The sequence below is a fragment of the Oratosquilla oratoria genome, chromosome 37 (genome assembly GCF_046742065.1).
Source record: "Oratosquilla oratoria isolate Oo_2021 chromosome 37, ASM4674206v1, whole genome shotgun sequence".
Taxonomy (NCBI): Eukaryota; Metazoa; Arthropoda; class Malacostraca; order Stomatopoda; family Squillidae; genus Oratosquilla; species Oratosquilla oratoria.
The window spans coordinates 44,087,992-44,112,822 of record NC_134813.1 but is presented as its reverse complement, the minus strand read 5'-3'; the positions used below and the strand labels follow the sequence as shown (position 1 = coordinate 44,112,822).

The window sequence follows — 24,831 nt, the reverse complement described above, 5'->3', positions numbered from 1 at the left end:
TGTGTGTGTGTGTGTGTGTGTGTGTGTGTGTGTGTGTGTGTGTACGCGCGCGTTCATTCCTAATAACACTACAAGTATTTTAATTCTGCATAACGGACCGACTCCGGGTGTAATCCTATTTCATTCCAACTTCATGAAAATTTAAATAAATAAAAGTGTGTGTATGTATGTATGCATGTATATTATATTATATATATATATATATATATATGTATATATATATTTATACATATATATGTATATACATATATACATGTATATACATATATACATGTATATACATATATACATGTATATACATATATACATGTGTATACATATATACATGTGTATATATATATACATGTAAATACATATATACATATATTGACATATATACATGTATATACATATATACATGTATATATATATATATATATATATATATATATATATTATATATATATATATATATATATATATATATATATGTATACATATTTTTCACTTGCTCCTGCAAACATTGTGTTACTTCTGCTGAATCCGGGGTACTTTCCCGTAGATTGGAATGTGTCAACAGACGCCTTGGGAAGCGGGAAGGAGGGCCGCGATAAACTAAATATCAGAATGAAAAAAAAAAGTAAAATTACTCATAAATCAGTGATTCTTATCGCTTTAAAACCTCGTAACTCTCCACACACTCACCCCCACCAGTCTTTTCTTAATGGAACAGGAAAAAGAGCAAACAAAATACTGTGTGCAAATAATGTACAAGAAAAACTCTTCGTACACCTAATTTATATATTCATTTGTTTGTTTATTCGTTTTCAGGCAATGCGTTTCAGAGAACCTCTGCTGAACACGTGACTGTTCAATGAACAATAGGAGGAAGAGGTGGAAGATGATGAGATGGACGAGGACGAGGAAGAGGGATGTGACTGATGAGGATGGAGAAGAGGAGAGGAGGAACAGGAGGAAGTGGATGAGGACGAGAATGAGGAAGGAGGAAGAGGAAGGAGGAAGAGGATGAGGAAGAGGAGGATGAAGAGGAAGAGGATGAGGAAGAGGAGGAAGAGGATGAGGAAGAGAAGAAAAAGGATGAGGAGGAAAAGGAGGAAGTGGATGAGAAAGAGAATGAGGAAAGAGGAAGGAGGAAGAGGATGAGGAAGAGGAGGAAGAGGAGGAAGAGGATGAGGAAGAGGATGAGGAAGAGAAGGAAAAGGAGGAAGAGGATGAGGAAGAGGATAAGAAAAATGAGACCGATGAAGAGGATGAGGATGAGAAAGAGGAGACAGAGGAGGAGGAGGAAGAAAAGGGGGACTGGGAAGTAGAGGAAGAGGAGTATGATAAAGAGTAGGAGGAAAAGTAGGAAGAGGAAGGAGTAGTCTACAGTTTATGAAGATTTGCATGGCGGCACAGCTCTGGCACCACGGAGGGCCACCGGTGCCGCCACGGTCACCGCCGCCTTCAGAGAGCGTCCTCGTCCTCGTCCTCGTCCTCCTCCTCCTCCTCCTTCAGCCCGTGGCGCAGACTGACTACCTACACAGAGATTGCATCTCGTTGCCAATATCTAGCGAGCGTTTCCTTCCTTGGGGACAAAATAGCTCCCAAGAGGTGGAGAGATTTAAGGAGAGAAGGCATAGTAGAAGATAAAAGTTCCCCCGTATTCTATAAGCTGAGCTTAGTCTCTTATTACCACAAATGTTGCGTGCCTGAGGTCCGTAGGGAGAATCGCTTAAATCCCTGAGACGGGGACTGCATAAAACATTCACTGGAACAATTTATGAATCTGGATGCTGGTATCATAATCAGAGAGTAAGAGAGAGTCACCACATGCATTGTTCTTTTCCTGGATAATACAAGGAAGTACTAGAGTAAATACATACACATGCAAACACACTCACTCAAGAACGCAAGCACACAATCATTAAGCGCACCGGATGGCTGACTTTGAATCCTTCTCCTCAAATAACGTATTGGCAATCACTGCAATTACTGCATAAAAAACATTCTTTTAACTTCGTTTATTTGTTCATAAAGGAACACACGAGGGAACGAAAAAATATGCAATACTTCGCTTGCATCACGAGTCACCCCACGCTTTGGTTAATTAAATTTCGTTCACATTTATCTGATGCATAACGTGACCGGTTCCTAAACGAGGAAACAAGATCAAACATTACAGATTTTTCTCGCATACCTCGAAAAAACAGTTCACGCTGGTCTCCAAAAAACCCAGCAACCCAACCCACACACCATCCCTAATTCTCCCAGAAATGTAAACAATTCACTGCTCCATCAACAACACATTGCTGTAGCATGCCTGACCTCCTGATATCCATCCCTCCGAATCCTCTCACCCCCGGGAGGACAGAGTCCACCTGGCCAGACAGCTGCGGTGCGATGACCCCAATGCAGATAACTGTCCAGGATGTAATACTTTACCTCGTACTATACAACACATTATGGAAGACAGCGTTGTACACTATTATGCACGCCAACAACACAATATACATTCTATAAGGGATTTGCGGGGAAACCCGCGTTCCAGCCATGGCGTTCCTCAAGGTGACGGAACTGCTGGGCCAGACAGTCTAGGGAACGACACTAACATCTCATCTGGGTGTTATTAATCTAGCACGTACGAACCAAGCAACGTCCGAGGTATGGGGTCAAGCCTGAGACCAACGACACTTCAGCCGCGTTGCCTGCCCCACCCACCCCTCCCTCATCCTTAAATGTGATATTCAGTTTTTCTCGCCCGTAAGGATAACAAGAATAAAAACAATAATGATGATGGCGCTCGCTTGGTTGAGCACGCACGACTTCGCACGTTTTCAAATGCCTTCGCGCTAGCTACGCGCGCGCGAACGCACACACACACACACACACATACACACACACGCACACACATCAATAGACAACACTCACATGCCTTCACACCAGTTATCCTGTCACCACTCCTAAATCTAACGACAAATATAACTTTATGCTTATTTGATACACCTCAGGTTCACACCATTTTTCTTTTTTTGACAGCGATATGTACCAAGAGCAGCAAAATATACACGAGATTTACGGTGCGAAGAAGTAAAAACAAAGAATAAGATGACGCAAACTAAGAAGACGAAGATGAAGCAGAAGCAGCACAAGAAACAGAAGACGAAGACGATGAAGAGGGCGACGACGAAGATTAGACGCGTTATAACGCCTCCAAAATAACTGCGTTCTTACTCGTCGTGCATTTAAATTGGTCTACAGTGGTCGTTTCAAAGAGAAACTGGTCGGTCAGAGGCCCTCCCTCACATGACGCTCGCTGGCCCCGGCCCGCTTTCTTGCGAGACGCCACGCCGGGGCATTGCCACTCGGCCGTGTGTTGTCCATTTTGGTCCGCGGGGCCACATCGCCGGCTCCGGCCGCAACACACACGACGTGGGAAAGAAATCAAGATGGCCATGTGCACTTCAGCAGGCGTCGCAAAGCCACGTACACAAATACACACACGCGTACAGACATATACTCCAACTGTGTTTGGTGACATCATGCTAAACTTCGTTTCGGCAGTAACTACAACAAAACTAAAACGTTCGTCACCAAGGCAACAGGGTTAACAGACTCCAAACCCTCCCCTGATAAGAGACAATTTGGTTTTCAAGTTTACCTCTTAACGGAATAAAATCTCCTGAAAGACTAAAACGAGCTCCGTATTAGGTCAACCACGGCGAGGTCGACAAGGAGCAAATTCGCCTTCGCCATAGAGGGGTTCCACGGATGTGAATAAAATCGCCTGACGACAGTCTGACCAATGGAAGTGCCACCCAGCACGGAAGGGGATCCGAGAGAGGTTAATATTAAATCCTCTTAAGCCTTCATCAATGAAGGTAATCTCCGAACAAAACTACACACACACACACACACACCACATATATACACATACACACGCACATACACATACTCACACACACACACACGCACATACATACACGCACACACACTTAATTGACCTCTCTCTTCCTCATCGTACATACGCAACTAATCTTTTTACTTCAACTTTTCATTTTCTTGTTTTAAAGCAGCAATTTATTGCTAACAACGCCGCAGCCCCACAGTGGCTTGATAAGGAGGAAAGGAGCTGTCACCAGTGGTCAGTGACAAATGTAAGATATACAATTTAAATCTATCACAAAAAGAGGGCCCGGTCCGGGGACCAAGTGCCGGCCCCTCGGGGCTGTACCTCCTGATGAAGGCGATGACACGTTTGACCCATCATCCCTTGTCCCTTTAAACCAGTCGCACAAATAAACAAACTATGCTAAAACAAGTCTACAAAAAAAGCACATAAACAGATGAATATTTATCACCCCTTTTTTTCCTGTCTGTTTTTGCACTATGTGGTCTCAACGACTGATATCATCAGCGACGTTTCTTATGAGAGAGACGTACGGTCGAATCTACATCAGATCTTTATTTTACGACCCGCTTTGATCAACACTTACACAAATCGCTGCAATATCTGCCGGTGGGTTATCCTAATTTGTTTTTGTTTATCAGTTTGAGTGTTTGCTTATTCCATTTTGTTTGTTTTTTTCTGGGTCAGAGGTATCGCTGCGGACCAAAAGGTCTCCTGTCGAAGAGGAATTTTTGTAGCCCACTGTACCTGCGAGAAAACTGGACGAAGAAAGAAAAGCGACTCACGCTGGATGTAGAATTAAGTACAGTGCAACAGTCCGTGCATCAGAAGCTGTAGCGTCTCAGCACAATGTCACACAGATCCTACAAAAGTCGCTTGTCATCCCCGTCCACGGCATTGGCGATGGCGCAAAGGAATGTATCTATATTTAAACTTCGATTTACGACAACGAGATCTCACTCTTTGTGCGTGCGTGTGTTTCACCATGGTCTTGGATCACGTGTTGGACTCGTGATCGACAACAATTCCCCTCCCGGTTGAGAGCTCCGAGCTCATTTATGACCGAGCTATGGGTAATGCTGTGACCTTACACGCACATACACACATCCAACTCCCCGCCTACGAGTTGGAGTAACGACTCGCAGCGCAGCGATACTGAAAGTATTTCAGCCCTGGGCAGGATTCGAACCCGGACCGCCGTAGTGCGGCCGGGAACTAACCACTGCGCCACCGAGTGTGTGTGTGTGTGTGTGTGTGTGTGTGTGTGTGTGTGTGTGTGTGTGTGTGTGTGCGTGCGCGTGTTTTATTATTGGCTTTCTAACATCAGCCATCACGGACTCTACTTTGAACGTGGTCTCGACCCATCACACACGAAGCTCTGAGCCAGCGGGCTTCTTGTTCCGGTATCTGCTCCCGTTCCCACTAACTACCGGCAGGTGGCCGGCCAGCAGGTGCCAAAGATCTTAGTCACAAACTACCGTGGCACTGTGGAACTGACAGTGCCGCCGTACACCAAAACTTTCCGTGCAGCAGACTACCTCCCTTCCCCCGAACTCAACATATAAACAAATATATATATATATATATATATATATATATATATATATATATATTTATATAGAAAATGTATATATGTATATAGATAATATATATATATATATAAAAAATAAGTAATGCCGGTATATAAATAAATACTTAAATGAACACATACACAGTAAACCTGTTACTTTGTTCTCGGTGACGCTAGAAGATTTCATTTAGCATGTGTACTTCTTGTGGAGTAAATGTTAAGACTGAATTCAGGAAGATGACGAAACGGGAGGATTACTTGGGACACAATCTGTAGTGTTTTGCGGACCTAATCCTCACTACTCACTACTCACTCACTCACTCACTCACTCTCGCACAAACACACACACACATAAAAAAAATCACCCTGAGGTGCAACCGAGCCCCCTGCTATGGGATGGAGAGCACTTGGCACGTTCTCCCCTTCCTCCGGGCACAAAACCTCTTGGCACCAGAAGTGCCTGGCAGGACAGCATGGCACCATCCGCTGCTACAGGCTCCTCCCCACCTCCTCGTGCTCTCTCTCTTTCTCTCTCTCTCTGTTCGCGCATGCGTGGTTTTGTAGGTAACTACAGCGTGGAAGAGTTCCCGACGGCCACGCTTCAACGCGACAATCAGCAACTGTGTTTGGCGAAGCTGGAGCTAACTGGGGCTTTGGTCAACCGCCACCTGGACTATATACCTCATTAAATTCCCTGTTATGTCCTTTTCTGGCGAATCACCTGGAATAAACATGGGCCCGTAAACAAGCTGAAGATTCATCTAGGACGTTATCCTCGCTAACACCAGAAATCTATATTCGGCAGGGAAACACCTCAACATTTCCCACGTTAGATTTAAAGTTGTTCACACATTTTTTTTCTGTATATTTCTTATTACCTAACCAGCTAATTTGGTCCCCTTGAAGTCACTTGTAAAATAAATGCAAAAGGACTGAAAGTCATCACAGAGGACTTTACGTCCTAATAATGTCCACGGCATAGCGTCGCCCCCCTAAAAGATTCTTCCTGCTCACGCCAGGCTATTTCATCCATCTGACGAGGGTGGGGAAGGAAGGACATGGAGGCACAAACCCTTAGATAAGACAAGTTACATAGATTTTGTATTATCTTATGCAAGACGATCTTACACAGCCAGCACGTGGATACAAACCTAAGCGAGCTCCCTTCATGGGAGCACTCCCCCCTCCTCCTCCTCCTCCCAACTTGTCCTCCAACCTCCTCAGCGACGATTTCACCGTCTCCTCTTCCACAGAAGATCCGAGGGTGGTCCTTCTTCAGGAGGGCAGAACCAGTAACGACTCTTCCCTAAACGCCCTTCAAGAGGACCTCTTCCCTAAACGTCCTTCAAGAGGACCTCTTCCCTAAAGGCCCTTCAAGAGGACCTCTTCCCTAAACGCCCTTCAAGAGGACCTCTTCCCTTCCTTCGCTACTTCGGTAGAACCCTTCCCTTCTTCTTCCCTACTTTGGAGGTCCTCAATTGCACATCGAGAAGTTTCTTTCCCTGCATCTGCTCTTCGCCTCTGTCGCCCTCAAAACGTCATCTGTGGCTCGTTTACCGTTGGTTCCTGGGCCTCAGACATGAATTATTGACATCGCATCGTCGACGTTTGCGGTGTTTGTGTTCTCGTCTAGATGGACAGTTAGAGCGAGAAAATCTCGTTATATATAACGTCTAGTTATAACCTACTACCCAACCCACTATATTCCTCCCCATCATCTCTCTCTCTCTCTCTCTCTCTCTCTCTCTCTCTCTCTCTCTCTCTCGTATGGGGTAATGACTACACAAGTGCTATGCACTCGACATCTTAGGAACCTTAATGACACCCCTACGGATCAGAGTCAGGTAATTTTCTTTGACGACAGGGCACTAATTTCCACCCACAAAAGAATGCTGATCATTCATCTTCTATTACCTTCTAATGAAACCTTTCCTAAACCACCTCTGACTTCACCTCTTCAGCTCGATTTTGTTTCCGAGGATAAAAGCGCTGGTTATTGGGCTAAAAAAATATAATAATTATTATAATAATAATTATAATAATAATAATAATAATAATAATAATAATAATAACTTCCTCAAATTTCAGCTGGACCCATAAATTCGTCGTTTTGATTATGAAATTTATTCTCGACGTTACATAATGGTACACACTTGGCTTGCACAGAAGTAGCGTATACTGGCCATAACCAATTACATTTGTCGATGGTTCAACTCCAATTCTGTATAAAAAGTCTTGTACTCATCCACTCTAATTCATGGCATAAAGTACTCCAAGACTCCTTAAACGACATTTTCCGGAGTAGGCCTATGCGGGGATTTTGCCCTCCAGTTGTCCTCTCCTTTTGTCGCCTGTCGAAGTCATAGAGATAACAAGAAGACAGGCAGGCGGTCAGTCGACCACAATCACCTAAAATACAAGCGCGTCTTACGTTCCTGTTCTTACACGATGGGGTCACTGCTACGTCGCCGGACGGACCACAATTTTTTTTTTTTTATCTATTTGCGTGTATGTGCGTGTGTGTGTGTGTGTGTGTGTGTGTGTGTGTGTGTGTGTGTGTGTGTGTGTGTGTGTGTGTGTGTGTGTGTGTGTGTGTGTGTGTGTGTGTGTGTGTGTGTGTGTGTGTGTGTGTGTGTGTGTGTGTGTGTGTGTGTGTGTGTGTGTGTACAGCCTAGTGACTATTCGAAACAGGAAAGCCCACTGATCGGCGAAAATTCTCATACAAATTAATACATACATAAATAAATATATAATTAAATGCATCTATTAGGTCTTTATGGAAAAAATCCTCTATTCTGGTTCGCCCCAAGTTATTCTATTCAGCCATAAGACACCTTCAGCCGCATAGCAACAGAGGAAAGCTATTGGCAGCCCTGCTCAGCAACAGAGTAGGACAGTTGGCAGCCTTGGGATCCTCACATTAAACGAATTTTTGTCAAGAGTTGATGCTTGGCTGGCTAAATGGCTATTTAGGTTACAATATTTTATCGTCTAGTCATACAAAAGCATATATAAGTTACGTGTTGAGAAATCCAACTATGAAAAAATAAAGCAAAAAATTACATGAAATTTGGACCCAGTTTAGATTCCATTGGACAAAATTAGATAATTTCAGTAATGATTCTCCCTAGCCACAAAAAAAGTCCCGTTTTCAAACACTTGTTCCTATCAGACTTATTCAATGACCCTTTTACTGCTTGTGGTGGTGATAACTACTGTATGTTGGTGATGATAACGATAGTGTTGGTGGTGATGATAATGGTTGTGATAATGATAACGGTGATGATGGTGATAATGACGGTGGTGACAGTGGTGGAGGTGTCTCCGTGAAGGCGGTGGCGGCGGTGGAGGCTCAGCCACCCACCATAGATTCGGGAGTCGGGAGTCGGGAGGCGTCCGTCCAACGTCCCCAATTCTTCGGGCGATCGCCGCTGACTGGCCATCCGAAGAGAGTAGGTCGCACGTGCGCGGCCCTCCAATACACACCAATTATACCTGGTTGTCAACAGTACCAATGGGGTCCTAACAGTGCCAAGGGATCCTAACAGTGCCTAGGGATCCTAACAGTACCAAGGGATCCTAACAGTCCCAAGGGATCCTAACAGTGCCATGGGATCCTAACAGTGCCATGGGGGTCCTAACAGTGCCATGGGGGTCCTAACAGTGCCATGGGGGTCCTAACAGTGCCATGGGGGTCCTAACAGTGCCACGGAGTCCTACAAGTGCCAAGGCGTCATAACAAGTGCCAAGGGGTCCTAACAGTGCCATGGGAGTCCTACCAGTGTCACGGTGTCCTAACAGTGCCAAGGTGTCCTAACGATGCCATGGTGTTCTAACAAGTGCCAAGGGGTCCTAACAGTGCCACGGAGTCCTTCAAGTGCCAAGGCGTCCTAACAAGTGCCAAGGGATCTCAACAGTGCCAAGGGGTCCTACCAGTGCCACGGTGTCCTACCAGTGCCATGGTCTCCTACCAGTACCAAGGGGTCCTACTAGGGCTACGAATTCATGTCAGTCGATAGGTACCAATACTTAGGTATCACCCGACCCTGCCTAGTACCCGATCAGTGCCTCGTAGTGCCTCAGTGTAAAAGTACTGCACCTTAGCACTGCCAGTGCGTCTCGCAGCACTGCCAAGATGGCAGAACTGTCTCGTGACACCAGAGCACTGTGTCAAGAATACCACTGAAGTGCCTCTCGTCCACCCGAGCGATGATAGCCTTCCCAACGTGAGACGAACCAGGAAGAAGTACAAGTGACCCAACGTCATACCACACGGGGTGGGGGGGTGGGGGGGGTATTATTATGGTGGGGCCAAGCCGGAAGGACTCGGTATAGGGTGTGGGATGGAGGGATGGGGTGGGGGATGGGATGAGCGATTGGGCGGGGGACTCGGGATGGGGTGGGGGATGAGGGTTGGGGTGTGGGATGAGGGGTGGGGTGTGGGATGAGGGGTGGGGTGGGGGATGAGGGATGGGGTGTGGGATGAGGGATGGGGCGGGGATGAGGGATGGGGTGGGGGTGGGATGGAGTGCATGGTGTAGGATGACGGGTGAGGGTGTGGGATGGGGTGTGGCATGGGGTGTGGGTGTGGGATGGAGTGTGGGCGTGGAGAATCCATACTATTAATACTACAACACTGGGCAGACTACATTCACCTAAATCTGGTTTCTGCCAAGGGGCTTTATTCAGTGACGAGACCCAAAAACTACGTAGGACAACCTTAAAGGTCTCCTTTCGGCTGAGTGAAACAGTCTGGCTTTGACAATAACAAAAGCATACATCGTCACAAAAATCATAACTAAAAAAGAAGTGAAAGGTATACCGTGGCTACAAAACACCAACAGATCCTTGCAAATAATCACCCTTATTCCGTTTTCTTCGTTTTCTTTTACATCTTAGGCTCGTATTTCCTAAGGTGCTCATAAAGGTTCCCTACTGATAGAGGTTCCCTGCATTTCAATAACTGCTGTCCAAGCACACGTGGCAAAGGTGGTGCCTTCGTGGTAAGCAAAGACCTTCTGGGGGTCATTTATTACAAACTACGAAGTGGCCGATACCCCCAAAATTTCGGGGCTTTTGTCACGCAATCTGCACTCCCACACTTAGTCCTAATCCCACCCCTCCCGCAAATGATAAAGGATTAGAAGAACAAGAGGAATAATAAGAAGATTAAGAAAAAGAATAAGAGGAACAAAACGAAGATTAAGAAAAAGAACGAAAAGAAGGAGAATAAGAGGAACCAGAATAAGAAGATCTCACGAACTCGTCACTGTGTAGGTGTTAGGAGGGCGAGCGAAGCCGTAGCTATCGTAAGGACGTGGAGGGGGGGGGGGACAGAAACTACCAACTACTATGAAACTGCTCTCCCCTCTTCCGTCCCGGCTGGCACTTTTCCTTTAACTCCTGCTACCGCCAGACGATTTTAACTCGTTATCAGCCTTCTCGGTATCTCTAAACCTCGGTAGCGATTAGGCCAAATTCCTTTTCGCTCTGATACGGTCGTCCATACCAATCGGTCCGATGGCGAAACACGCTTTCTTTTGGTTGATGGCTTGTGATTAAAATTGCATAATGCTGACCAGAATTTTTTTTACACACACAGGCACGCACGCACTCACACACACACACACACACACACACACACACACACACACACACACACACACACTGGCATGTAGACGCCAGCTTTCACTTTGGGGACACCGTGCGTGCATGAATGCGATTTGATGATGAGCTTATGCGCGCGCGATTGTGAAAGTTCCGATATCTGATATAATCGTAAGCAAGCTTTCCACTATGTATTTGCCTCTGTGTGCGTGCATGCGCGCGCGCGCGCGCGTGTGTGTGTGTGTGTGTGTGTGTGTGTGTGTGTGTGTGTGTGTGTGTGTGTGTGTGTGTGAATCACCATGGTTTTGGATCACGTGTTGGACTCGCGATCGACAGCTATTACCCTCCCGATCTATGGGTAATGCTGTGACCTTACACGCGCACACACACATACACACAACTCCACGCCCACGAGAGTTGGAGTAACGACTCGCAGTGCAGCGATACTGAAATTATTTCAGCCCTGGACGGGATTCGTACCCGGACTGCCGTAATGGCGGCCGCGGACTCTACCACTGTGTCATGTGTGTGTGTGTGTTGTGTTATGCTGTGTTGTGTTGTGTTGTGTTGTGTTGTGTTGCGTTTAGACACCGAATGCCAAGTTGCGTCAACGTACAAGAGGCCGCGACACCAATCCCCGTGTGCTATTCAAGAGTCATGAACACTTGAACTTAGAACCCTTTGAACAGAGGAACGGCGGACGCTCTTGCCGCGAAGAAGAAGGAATAAGAAAAGTCGCTTCCGTTAGCGAAACTCCTTTAGGAAACCATGGAAAATAAACCAGTTGAAAACTTTTCGTATTCAACCAAACGCTTATGCCCTCGTGTTATGTAATGACTATCACTAGACAGCCACAACGCTCCTCCTCCTCCTCCTCCTCCTCCTCGGGGCAGAAACTAGGGAAGTGAGGAAAACGAAGAGAGGTAAACAAGGAAGGGGCGGGAAGTGAGAGAGGGAGGGAGGGAGGGAGGGAAGGGAAGGAGAAGGGGGGAAAGGGGTATAGAAGGGAAGGGAGTTGGAAGGGAAAGAGGAGGGGAATTTTAGGTAAAGGTTATGATGCGAATGAATACGAGGGATGGAGATGAGGAATAAAGGCAGGATGGGAAAAGAGGGAGGAAAGTGTATGTGGTAGGTGAAGTGGATGTGAAGAATACGTGGGAAGACGAGGAGGTTGAAGAGGAGGTGGTGGAAGAGGAGTAGAACGAAGGGAAGAGAAGGAAGAGAAGAAAGAGGTGGAAGAGGAGGAGAAGTAGAAGCAAGGGAAAAGAAGGAAGAGAAGAAAGCGGAGGAGGAGAACATGGCACCGACGAAGGAAGACGTGGATACAACACTGCCCTCGACATGGGCGCCCAGCTAAGCGCTGCTCCGGTCACCGGGCTGTTGCTGCTGGCACATCAGTGCCGCTGGGGCCGGCTGGGGCACAGGTGCTTCCCTTCCAACACATCATTCCACGTGCATGCATGCATGCATGCATGTATGTGTACATATGTACATGTACGAGAGAGAGATTGGGAAACAAGGAAGGCTCGTTTCACATGCATCTTCTCATCGCCATGCGCCGTCCACAACACGATGTCGTGCTTCCAAATAACCATGGGTGTCTATGGACGCTTTCACACGTCACGCCCACGTGTGAAAGCGCCCCACAGACACCAATGGTTATTTGAGAAGGACGTCATGCCGTGGACGGCGCACGGCGAAAAGTCGGTACGTGCGAAACGAGCCGAAGAGGGAAAAAAGTACAGGGAAATGGGTAGTGGAGAGGAAAGTGTGGGTGGATGGGACTACGAGGCTCTGGCGGGCGAAGCAATGGGACGAAGGAGGGTGGACGAGAAGAGAAACACAGATGTGTTGAAAGGGGAAGAAAGTAAAAACAATGGAAGCGTTAATAGGGCAGAGGTAATAGAAAGGGGGATAGGGGGAGGCGTCCGTTCGAACTTGTCGATGCTTGAGGGTGCTAATTATGGCTGAAATAGAAAAAATATACTTGATCTTCAAGGGGGGAGGGGGGGAGGGGAGACAAATACGAAAATGATCCAAATGTCATCCTCTTTCCACCCTTCCCTCGAACCTCACTCGGCGATTTTATTCAGATGAAAGGAGACTACGCCTCACTGCAGAGCCACAAGACTCAAGAGTCCTTTCTTCCAGATGATGTAACAAGATTTTATTCATGCCGTCGCTAGGCCATTCTATTTAGCTGAGATACAGACTCCCCCCTTGGTTCGTCATCAGGTGCAGAACGTCGACTGTTGCTGCTGCTGCTACGGGCCAATGACCATACACCTCGTGTAGGGAGAGGAAGGGAGGTGAGAGGAGGAGCAGGAGAAGGAAGAAGAAGAAGAAGATGAAGAAAAAGAAGATGAAGAAAAAGAAGAAGAAAAACAAGAAGATGAAGAAGAAAAAGAAGAAGATGAAGAAAAAGAAGATGAGGAAAATGAAGAAGATGAAGAAGATGAAGAAGAAAATGAAAAATATGAAGAATAATTTCATATAATCATTAACTTGTGCACAACACCATCTTACTGCCGCCGCGCGATTTCATTTTACGAAAAACACACGACGCCTCTCCCCTTCCCCCCCCCAGACCCATTACACGTTTTGCCGACAGTTGAAACTTGAGTTATGAGGATTAAGAGCCTTCTGCAAGGTGATGCTGGTCCTGTTGCAGTATTCCCTTCTCCCGCCCTCTCTTGCACAAATTCACATCATTCGCTTCCTCAGGAACATTTACACTCGTTCACATTAAACCAAAATAACTTTAATGCGCGCGCCTGTCCGTGCGTCCGTGTGTGTATGCGTGCGTGCGTGTGTGTGTGTGTGTGTGTGTGTGTGTGTGTGTGTGTGTGTGTGTGTGTGTGTGTGTGTGTGTGTGTGTGTGTGTGTGTGTGTGTGTGTGTGTGTGACCTTATATTTATCTAATTGTAGTATACAGGAAAGGAGCAACGCTCGCGGTTTTCTGCCATACTAGAACCATCATTATAGCGACAGATTGCATATGAATATGATCGTGGACCTTTCAGGATCTTTCATACACTTAATGGTCACTTATTCCTACAGGTGGTCTTTGGTGGGTTGGTTGGTTGGTTGGTTGGTTGGTTGGTAAACAAAAACTACCAAGACACGTCCATATCCACACCAAGACGTCCTTGGGGTCACAAAAAGCGATGGTCCGATTTGTGGTTCACCACTTTCACTATCAACCGCTGTAGTGCCTTGGTTTCGATCTCCTGCTGTACCTCAGGGACTTGGGTTCAAACCCAGCTGTACCCCCTGCAATCCAAGCACACTAGGCAAAGGTGCGAGCTTCAAGTCTTAAGCGTCTCCTGGTGTATGCTCAAGCAAATCGTGAGATAAAAATGCTTCAGAGTTCGGTGGCGCACTTGGAAGAGTTGGGTCTGGTTATGTCGCCCACCTCCGCCCACCCAAGCCTTCCTGGAGTGGAATTAAATAACTCAACTAAACCACTCTGTTACGTGACGCTATTTACAGGGTTTGTTTGGGCTAACATGACAACTTTTACTGCTTCTGCTGCTGCTGCTGCTGCTGCTGTTTAGCTTTTAGACTTTAGTGGGTAAAAGAAATACTTGACACCCATTATCGCCCTCTCTGTCTCCAACCACACCCTTCCTCCCCCTCCCCTCTTCCATAGGTCCTCCACCTTATTTATATTAGGTTTATGTCATTTCCTCTCCAGTTCTACCAAAATGCTTCCCCCCCCCATTTCCACTGGCTTTTTTCTCGTCTCCTTCCCTCGTTCCATCTATTTCTTGTCTGAGACCCCCTCCCCCCTTCTCTCTCTTTGTGTGTGTGTGTGTGTGTGTGTGTGTGTGTGTGTGTGTGTGTGTGTGTGTGTGTGTGTGTGTGTGTGTGTGTGCGCGCGCGCGCGTGTGTGTGTGTGAGCGTGTATGCGAATGATGTGCACGTGTGTACGTGTGCGAGTGAATACCTTGCATACGTGTGTCTACATCTACGTGTGCGTGTGTATAAGTGTACGAATGTGTACGTGTGTGGGTATACGTGTGTCTACGTGTATGTGTGTATATGTGTACGTGTGTATATGTGTACGTGTGTATATGTGTACGTGTGTATATGTGTACGTGTGTGCGTGCCCATTCGTCTATCTGTGTCAATCTGCCTCAGAACCGGCTTCGTAACAAGCAAGTTAAACCAGTGAGCTTTCTCTAGTCCCCTGGGAGATGGATGGATGGATGGATGGATGGATGGATGAATGGATGGTTGGATGGATGGACGACACATTAAACCTTGAGTCTAAAGAGTGACGCAACATCCGGCTCCCCATTGTCGCCCCCAACCAATAAACAAAGGATTACAAAGGCAAAGCATGCCGACAGGAGACCTTTTGATCCATATCTAGGTCGGATGCAAAAAAAAAAAATCATATTAATAATAAATTAAAACTATAATAACAATCGGGTAAACTTTATTGAGTTTGTTTTGACTACCGAAACTAGAGTCTGTTCCTCTCGGAGACGTCTGCCACAGATTCAACGATATTACATATCGATGGAGATGATGACCTTCCCCCATCCCCTTCCCCTCCCCTCCTATCCCATCCCACACATTTCCTCTCCCACCCACACACTCCTTATCCAAAAACAAAATATTATCGCCTTGTGTGGGTCAAAAGAGAATATGTTGATGCGGTTTCGAAAGTTCGCGTAGTTTGGCTAGTTGCTATCCATTTCGAAAATCAAAATTTCTTGAAGAACCTTCCGAAATTTCTTCGCGAAAACTCAACTCTCACGAAGTCGAGTTTAAGTTCGATTCTACACAGCAGTACAACAAAACGTAGTTAAACACGAACTTAAAACTAACTCAAGTCAGTTAAACAAAGAAAAGGGAAACGTGTTAAAAGCTATGACGTGGTCGGGGAGTTTGGAGTTAGTGGTTAAAATTAAGTAAACAGTCTTACAAGAGCGAGCATGACGAAAGTAAAAACGTGGTTTGACATTTTACGTAAAGTGTAATGTATTCATTACCATTTTACTGCAATCGCATGCAAGAAAGAGAGAAGAGGGGTGTGGGGGGAGGGGGTAGATGGGAATGGTCTTTAAGGCCAGCTGTTGCTGCCCAGTCCATCTGAATGACCAAATCGTCCCCAATACGAAGTCATGAATGGAGGCATTCAGACGCACCTGCTACGTCACGTCGTCTCACAAAAATGCAAGTCAAGACCAATTCGCCACTTCTAAGAGTTCTTACTCTCTCTCTTTATCTCTTTTTCTCTCTTTGTCTGTGTGTGTGTGTGTGCAGTACACGGATATTCATACTTAATCTACTCTTTGTATTCCTCCTTCCCTTTCTCGTTCTCTGCACCCCTTTCCTTTTCCTTATCATCATCCCTATCATCATCATTTCTGCCGTCTACGTCTTTGTCGTCTTCCTCCTCCTGCTCCTCCTCCAGCTTTCCCTTACCCAACAACTCCCTGAAACCTCACGGAGGAGGTAATGGGGTCGACAGCTTGTCAAAAGGGGGAAATGTGCTTGATGGGCCGACAATCGTCGCTGCAAACGTGGACTAGACCGTGGACCATGTCACCTCCTTAGACTCGCCCCTCAAGAGTCTCGTTCGTGAATTCTACCCAGTCCGTGGATAATACGGCGTTTCTGATAGCTCAATTCCCCCCCACCCCCACCCCCCGTGTTGGAAACTACGGCGAAGAATGTCGTCATTCCCACTCCGCCGTGGTAAAAATTGTGTAAAAATGGCGTGACGTCATTCCATTGCCTCTGTGGGTTGGAACGGCAACACATGTCTTAACTGGAAAGAACAAACAAACTCGTAAAGACACCCGAGGCCTGATGGAACTTTCGACTGGCCTCGTATCCCACAAACGTTTCAAAGTTTCCTTCGGGACTTCCGATGTTATAACAGGAAACTATGACGTCACATCTAATACGTTTATGAAATTGAACCTAATGTTAACATCCTACCAGCGAGGATGTGTGAAAGGCAAGAGGGTCCAAGTTGCCGAAAAATAGAAAGGCCTTCAATGTTCGAAACTTCAATTGTTTAAATGTGATTTCAGCAGCTCTAGAAGGAAATACATTTGCTTGCCTTGCTTGTTAGCTTTGGCCACTGGCTTTAGACGTAATTCGTTAAAACTTCAGGTGAAAGAATTATTTGAAGATAACATCTAATTTTGATTCTTGGAATGGTCTAAACACACAAGTTCACTTAAATTTTATTATAATGTACGTGTGTGTGTGTGTGTGTGTGTGTGTGTGTGTGTGTGTGTGTGTGTGTGTGTGTGTGTGTGCGTGTGTGTGTACATGTATAAACACGACTTAGCACTCGAGGCAACCTGATTACACAACACTTTGCGCGCCTCCTTATGACGTAATATCATTCTCCTTTTTCGAATCTAAACAACCTATCAATCAATTGGACCTTCCTTCGACCTTAGTTCGAAGAAGTCAAGTGCGGGTCGAGCGAGCCCTACAAGGCTTCTCAAAAACCCACAGAAACAATCAATAAAATCCAATTCATGTCTACTATCAATTTTAACATGATCCTATGGGCACTAAAGCCTTCTTTGGCGAAACTAACCACGCCCCTTTTCTTCCTGACTAATCACGATGCGCTTCTGAACGAAGCGCATCGGGTGAAGGAAGCTGTGATTGGCCAGGAACAAAAGTGGGCGTGGCTTGTTTTTCTCTCGAGTGAGTGAACGAGTTTAAACTCTTAATCCCACCAACCTAGCGACACTCTTCATGCACCCTATACTCTCTGTTGCCAGATGATTCGAATCAAGTGAGTGGGTTCGTGGGAAGGAGCGCTTCAGTCACTGAACCACTCACTATGAAGCAATTGGTCTCAAGTTGGTGTGAATTCCAAGTGAGCTTTGCCGTATCTAGCAACTATGCCGATGGTCCAGATGGCTTCGTTGGTCTTGAGTGAAGCCACTCAAGAGGCATTTTCCAAGTCAACTGGAAGTCATGTCTAAGCTGACACTAATCCGTCCATTATGAGTACCATAATCCTACCGACTTCGTGGATGTCTCACGAACTCCCCTGCCAATTTTGAAGGGAGGTTGAACAGATGCTCGCTGACTTCAAGGGCATCCAAGAATTTAGGGTCGATGTCGTCGAGGGTGGCACCAAGAAGTAGTGCCAATTTCGAAGGTGGCACCAAGAGTTTGTGCCAATTTCGAGGGTGGCACCAAGAGTTTGTGCCAATTTCGAAGGTATCCCCAGAAGTTTAGCGCCAATTTTGTGAGGGTTCCCACAGAAGTTAGTGACAATTTTGAGGATGTCCCCAGGAACTAGTGCCTACTTCGAGGGTGACCCCCCAAGATTTAGTGTCAATGTCAAGGGTGTCATTAAGAGCTAGTGCCACCCCAGTGTCAATTTCAAAGGTGTCATTAAGAGTTAGTGCCACTCAAAGGAGGTAGTGTCAATTTCAAGGATCATTAGAAGCCACTCCCCAATTTCAAGGGTGTCAGACAAACAGAATGCTTTGGTCTTAACATCGATGATGATCCACGAACTCCTGTCCGGTTCCACGGGAGTCTCAAGAGTTCTTGGTTAGTTTTGAAAACACCCAAGAATTTTCCTTCTAACTTCACTGGAAGGCTTCGCAAAGAATCCCCAACAGCTATTGACAAACCCACCACTACACACACACACACACACACACACACACACACACACACAAAGAAAAATATAAACATAAACGTGTCTATGCATAATATCCACCCTATTTATTCAGAGTCCTCCTGGTCGTGCCAATGGGCTTGGCAGCAGCCAGTCATCTAATTTTACCGTAACCTAAACAGTGTTGTCAGACGACCAAATATACTAGTACCCGTCTATGACCGCTGTGTGTGTGTGTGTGTGTGTGTGTGTGTGTGTGTGTGTGTGTGTGTGTGTGTGTGTGTGTGTGTGTGTGTGTGTGTGTGTGTGTGTGTGTATATGTATATGTGTATGTATATATATGTGTATATGTATATGTGTATGTATATATATGTATATATATATGTGTATATGTATATATGGGGGTGGGGGTCTTTCACAACAAGAACAACGAAGCTAAATAAGAAGACTGCCATCAATTACTGTGCACAATTGTAAACATACATCTGTCCAACACATTCCGTCCAGCGGAGCGAGAAAGGAGGAGAAGCAAAGAGACATTCCCAGTGCCAGCGAGTGACAACCTGACCCGACCCGACCCGACCCGACAGGAGGCATAGCCATCACTTAACCAACTCTGATCTTTGACCACACTGCAAACCGACAAGACTTTCATGTCCGCCGGGAACTCACCAAAGCCGGGTCCACACTTGTTGCATTTCCACGTATCGTATCATCTTTGCGTACCACCTAGTGATACGATAAAGTGCAACAGGGTATTGTACCCACTTGTTGCGTAACCGTATACAGCAGGCGGATACGCAACAAGTGGGTACAATACCCTGTTGCACCGTATCGTATCACTAGGCGGTACGCAAAGATGATACGATACGTGGAAATGCAACAAGTGTGGACCCGGCTCAAGGAGTCGTGCTTTCTCGAAGAGAATAGCGTTGCTGGTAACCGGGAATACGAGACCCGTGTACCATCGTCGGCGTCAATGTTCCATTTCTTATGCAGTGCTGTTGCACACTCGACCCCTATCACATCATATGAAAATACAAAACTTTCATTTCTATGTTTCTATATTTATTTCCACGCTGGCCAGGCTGTTATCTGGCCGAGCCGGAGTTCATTGGTAAAAAAAAAATAATAATAATAATAAATAAAAAATAATTAAATAAATATATAAAAATAAAAAAGAGTGAGGGCTCTGCCGACAAACACAAAGAGCAATAACAGAACTCTGAAATGGCTAAAAGGAGGGGGGAAAGGACAACGTCAACCGACTTCCCACCTTAAAAAAAAAGAGAAACAAAATCATCACTGGTCTTGTCCTGTGATTTATTTATCACACAACTTTAGTATACGAAATTTGCACTGGCTAATCTTACACCAGTTTTGAAGAACCAATAAAATCAAGTACTGTATCAGAACAATAAGGAAAGTGGCAAACATAGGGGCCAACAGACTTCTTTCTTCTTCTTCTTCTTCATCTTCTTCCTCTTATTATCATTATTATTATTATCATCATCATTATTTGTCTTCCGGACTTACGAAGCCTAAGCCGTACTCAGGTGAATGCATTCGTACACAAAAACCCGAGTGAGGCGAAATCAGAAACGACGATCGGTACATACTGATGATCACTTACACGTGATGTCCATGCGAACACAGCACACACGCATTCGTGTACACACGGTCACGTACATACAAGGACACAAGTACGTACATGTTCACATGCACAACCATTTACGCGTAAGCGAAGGGAGAGGATGGGAGAACAAAAGGGCTACTACGAGTAAAACGTACGCAAACACACACACTACGGCGATCCGAGTTCGAATCCCGCCCAGGGCAGAGATAATTTCAGTATCGCTGCGCTGGGAGTCGTTACTATAACTCTCGTGTGGGCGGGGAGTTTTGTGTGTGTGTGTGTGTGTGTGTGTGTGTGTGTGTGTGTGTGTGTGTGTGTGTGTGTGTGTGTGTGTGTGTGTGTGTGTGCATGCGCGCGCGTCCGTGTAAGGTCACGGTATTACCCATAGATCGGTCGTCTATGAGTTCTGAGCTCTCTTCCGGGAGGGAAATTGCTGTCCATCACGAGTCCAACACGTGATCCAAGACAATGGTGAATCACACACACAAAGAAATTGACCAAACGACACTCGATGTAATCACAAAAAGGTTAATGGTTTAAGGCTTGGCAAACCGCGACTCTAGAACGCTGGTCCCTCCCTGCCAGGGTCCTGGGACGGGGACTGTGTGCAACAAACGTCAATCTGTGACCGATATCTCACCCCACCCCCAGGTACAGCAAGTGACAGAAATACTTCTCCGGTCATCAGGAGAGAGCACACACACACACGCGCGCGCACGCGCGCACACACACACACACACACACACACACACACACATAGTGGGGGACGTATGGAACAAACAGGACGAAATGCATACACGAATTTACGAACAATTTAGATACTGCGAGATACAGAGATGGGATACCACGAGCGTAGCTCCCTTTCCCGTAAGATACAAGGTAAACACACACACACGCACACACAAACACGCACAACCACACACGCACAAACACACACACACACACACACACACACACACACACAGTCTTAATCTCGCGTTTTGTCATTAAACAAATACGCACACTTACGTGTTACCATGGACCAAACCCGAGTTGCCACGATGTAGGGGGAAGTGTACAAAAAATGACGCACGATGGATCACGTTTGTCTGTCAGCAAGTACAGAAACGCTGTTAAATTACATTTCATACCATTAGGGACAAATCATCATTACAGCTTCGGTTCTAAACTTCTATCGATGGTCGATTCCGTTCCCAAGCGATCAACGATGCCTTCTCCGAGTCCACAAACACCGCTCAGATGACTAAAACCCAATTACCGTTAACCATAATAAATTATACCACGTACGGTAAGGGAGTCAGAGTGAGAGCGGAGGGCACACATCCCTAACGACCCAATTCCAAGAATAATAAAACGACGTGATTCCTCTCATACCTCACCCCCCAAAAAGCATAAACAAGAATGAAAAAAAAAAAAGTCTGGCAGTCGTGGTTTTACTTCCGGGAAAAGAAAAAAAAAATGTCTTGCTACTATTGCCACCCTCTACAGATGTGCACGTTTATCCAAGAGTACAACGAGGGAGGTGAGGAAGGAGAGAGGGGAGACAGAGGAGAGAGGAAGAGGAAGATAAAGAGGATAGAGAGATGGATGAAAAGGGAGAACGAGCTAGGGAAATTTCTAGTTTCTCTTCAGCCTACGACCTCGTGTGTGTGTGTGTGTGTGTGTGTGTGTGTGTGTGTGTGTGTGTGTGTGTGTGTGTGTGTGTGTGTGTGTGTGTGTGTGTGTGTGTGTGTGTGTGTGTGTGTGTGCACGCGCGCGCGCACGTGTGTGTTCTTACGCTGCACCACAACACATATTCCACTATTTCATCTAGTCCTCCATAAGGTTTCGTTAAAAACCCGAGCGATACATTCTGGGTTATACTTTCATAACGTTTCGCTCAATTCATCTTCACAGCGTCTCAAATAACCAGGCGACCTTATTCAGCTTTGTGGTGACCCATCGCTGGAGATGGTCTTCAGGATAGGACAGTTGAGTCCTGGAACTAAAGATACGGCGGCGATGTCTCACATAAGATAAAAATGAAGGAGACTGCAATAGACCACAAGGCCTACACTTTGCAGTTCCATGTCCATGACCACCTGTCATCCCCATCTATAAAGTTGTCTAATCTTTTTTTAAAACAACCGATAGTTTCAGCGCTCACTACATACACAATGGTTACATGTAAACAATTATCATTACCAAACCCTGGATCCTCCCTCAAACTCATTAGTAATGGAAAAATTTAAATCTATATAGTAATATAGATTAACCCTTTCGTAACACTTCAAGGTGTTGTATCTCTACTCTAGGTGGTGCCGCCAGCTGATTTCATTCAGCCTAGGGACCCTCTCCCCTCATGCCAAATCATAAGAGTAAAAATAAAACAAATAAATATACAAACAGCTAAATTGATAAACAAGTAAATAATATATACATACATACATACACACACACACAAACACTAACACATACACACACACTTCTTTCTTTCTCTGAGTACACAATCTTTAGTTTATATCTCTTCGCCTGCCTCGTTTCGTTACCCACCAATGGGCAATTATAATCAAATCCGAAACAGTTTCACAGATGGCAACATACGTGAGATGCGGGTGCCCAATATTATAGATTCTTAACAGATCTGTGGTATAATGAGCAGAGAAGAGAGGACTAACTGATTCGTCGACATTCTGATGTACATGAATATTAGCTACTGCAAAGAGGTCAATAATTGTCTGCAGCCATTTGTCTTTTGTTTTTATACTCGAGGGTGTCCTCGAGTGTCGTTACGACTGAAAATCCACTTCCATCATCAATTTCATCTTTATTATCTTAGGAACCTTAGATTGGATCTCCAGGCACCGGCGAGATCAGTAGTGGTTGGGCCGAAGCGACAGGAGCCCACCTCGCGGGAGGCACATCTACCCAATTACAGCACGCCGTTCTCAAGATTACTCTGATTGATGAAGTATGATGCTGGTGAGGCTGAAATTCACTTTCAGCAACGACAAATGCGAATGAACAGTCTTATTTTGCTTGTTCAACTTTACCACGCACAGAACCTCTTTACCGCCCTCGTTATCAAAGTCGTCTTCTTCGACCTCTGTCGCCACGACCCCCCGTCCCCCGTCATCTTGGCACCTGGCGCACAGTGGGGGGGAACGGACTATGTACTCACCTCTGGCACACCTCAGGTAGTTGGCGATTTCCTTGAGTAGCCTGTTAGCGTTGTTCTGCTGTTTGTTGAAGTTCACCTCGTAGTCATCGAAGATTTCGTCTGTCGTTTTGTCGGCTTTTCCAAGATTCTGAAGAATCTGAAAGGCAAAAGAAAAAGGAATCAGCACCAAGTATGCTCATAAGGTTCCTCAACATCATCTTCACCTACTGAAGAGTGTAACCTCCCACACACACAAAAAAAGTCCAGATCTCTGGGACTTTGTTCAACCGACGAGCACGATACATACTGTAGGTCATGAACAGCATCTAGTAAGCTGATGTATAAGGCTACTTAATTACGCATGCATGACAATGCAAAAACCTCGGCATGGCCAAATGCACGCTTACAAATGGCCAAACCAGCAGACAATTTTTTACTTCCGAAGACACAGAAGAACCCTCTCTCTCTCTCTCTCTCTCTGTCTCTAACACATCCACATAATCTAGTTCACTTGACCACAATAGGAGACCAGACTGACTCGAAACTATTCCATAAGGAGGGTACACCGATAAGGAAAGCGAGTTCATGTTTACAACTTACGTGCTTAAATTGCTAGATCGTAAAACCTCGAACTGGGGTACAAACGCGTGCAAACAAAGCCACGCACAAATACGAACACGAACAAACCGCGCACGTAGTTTTGTTTAGGTTGATCCTGAAAGGCAAGTACACTGGATGGCAAACGATGGCTGGCAAGACGTTAACTTGCACATCACGGGTGCCAAGAAATCAATTTATCATACATCTGGATATCTGGTTTACAATAATCTAATTAAAAATCAAATTTGGATTTTGGATAATGGAGCCAGACCGATTAATATCTCAAAACAGTCCCCACCCAAAATAAAACAAAATTTATGAATAAATGAATTAATAAATCAATTAAATAATATCGATCACGACTTCCCATACAAACTGCATAATGTCACCTAACTAGTTGTATTAATGGAATTCCACAGGCCAACTAGCTGGTAACGTTACACAAAACATACGAACACAACTTATCAAAAACCTAACGTTTCCACACCTAAAGGAGAGGACAGCGAGAGGGAGAGGGGGAGATGGAGGAGAGGGGGAGGAGAGGGAGAGGGGATGGAGAGGGAGAGGGGGAAGAGAGGGAGAGGGGAAAGAGAGGGATAGGGGGAGGAGAGGGATAGGGGGAGGAGAGGGATAGGGGGAGGAGAGGGATAGGGAGAGGGCGAGAGAGAGAGAGAGAGAGAGAGAGAGAGAGAGAGAGAGAGAGAGAGAGAGAGAGAGGTCAAAGCCTTGAAAGCAAAGTAGGCAGAGAAGCAAGGAACCAGTACTGAGG

At 45.7% G+C, this 24,831-nt stretch overlaps 1 protein-coding gene across 9 annotated transcripts in view; it reads right to left on the bottom strand.

Annotated features, from left to right (window-relative positions):
- The window catches only part of Amph (amphiphysin), a 177,335-nt gene that overhangs the window by 61,248 nt on the left and 91,256 nt on the right, over positions 1-24,831 (bottom strand). For all 9 annotated transcript variants that reach the window (XM_076175670.1, XM_076175663.1, XM_076175664.1 and 6 more), the window contains exon 2: positions 23,484-23,619. In XM_076175670.1, coding sequence (XP_076031785.1) covers positions 23,484-23,619 — 136 coding nt within the window. The remainder of the gene's footprint in view (positions 1-23,483; positions 23,620-24,831) is intronic.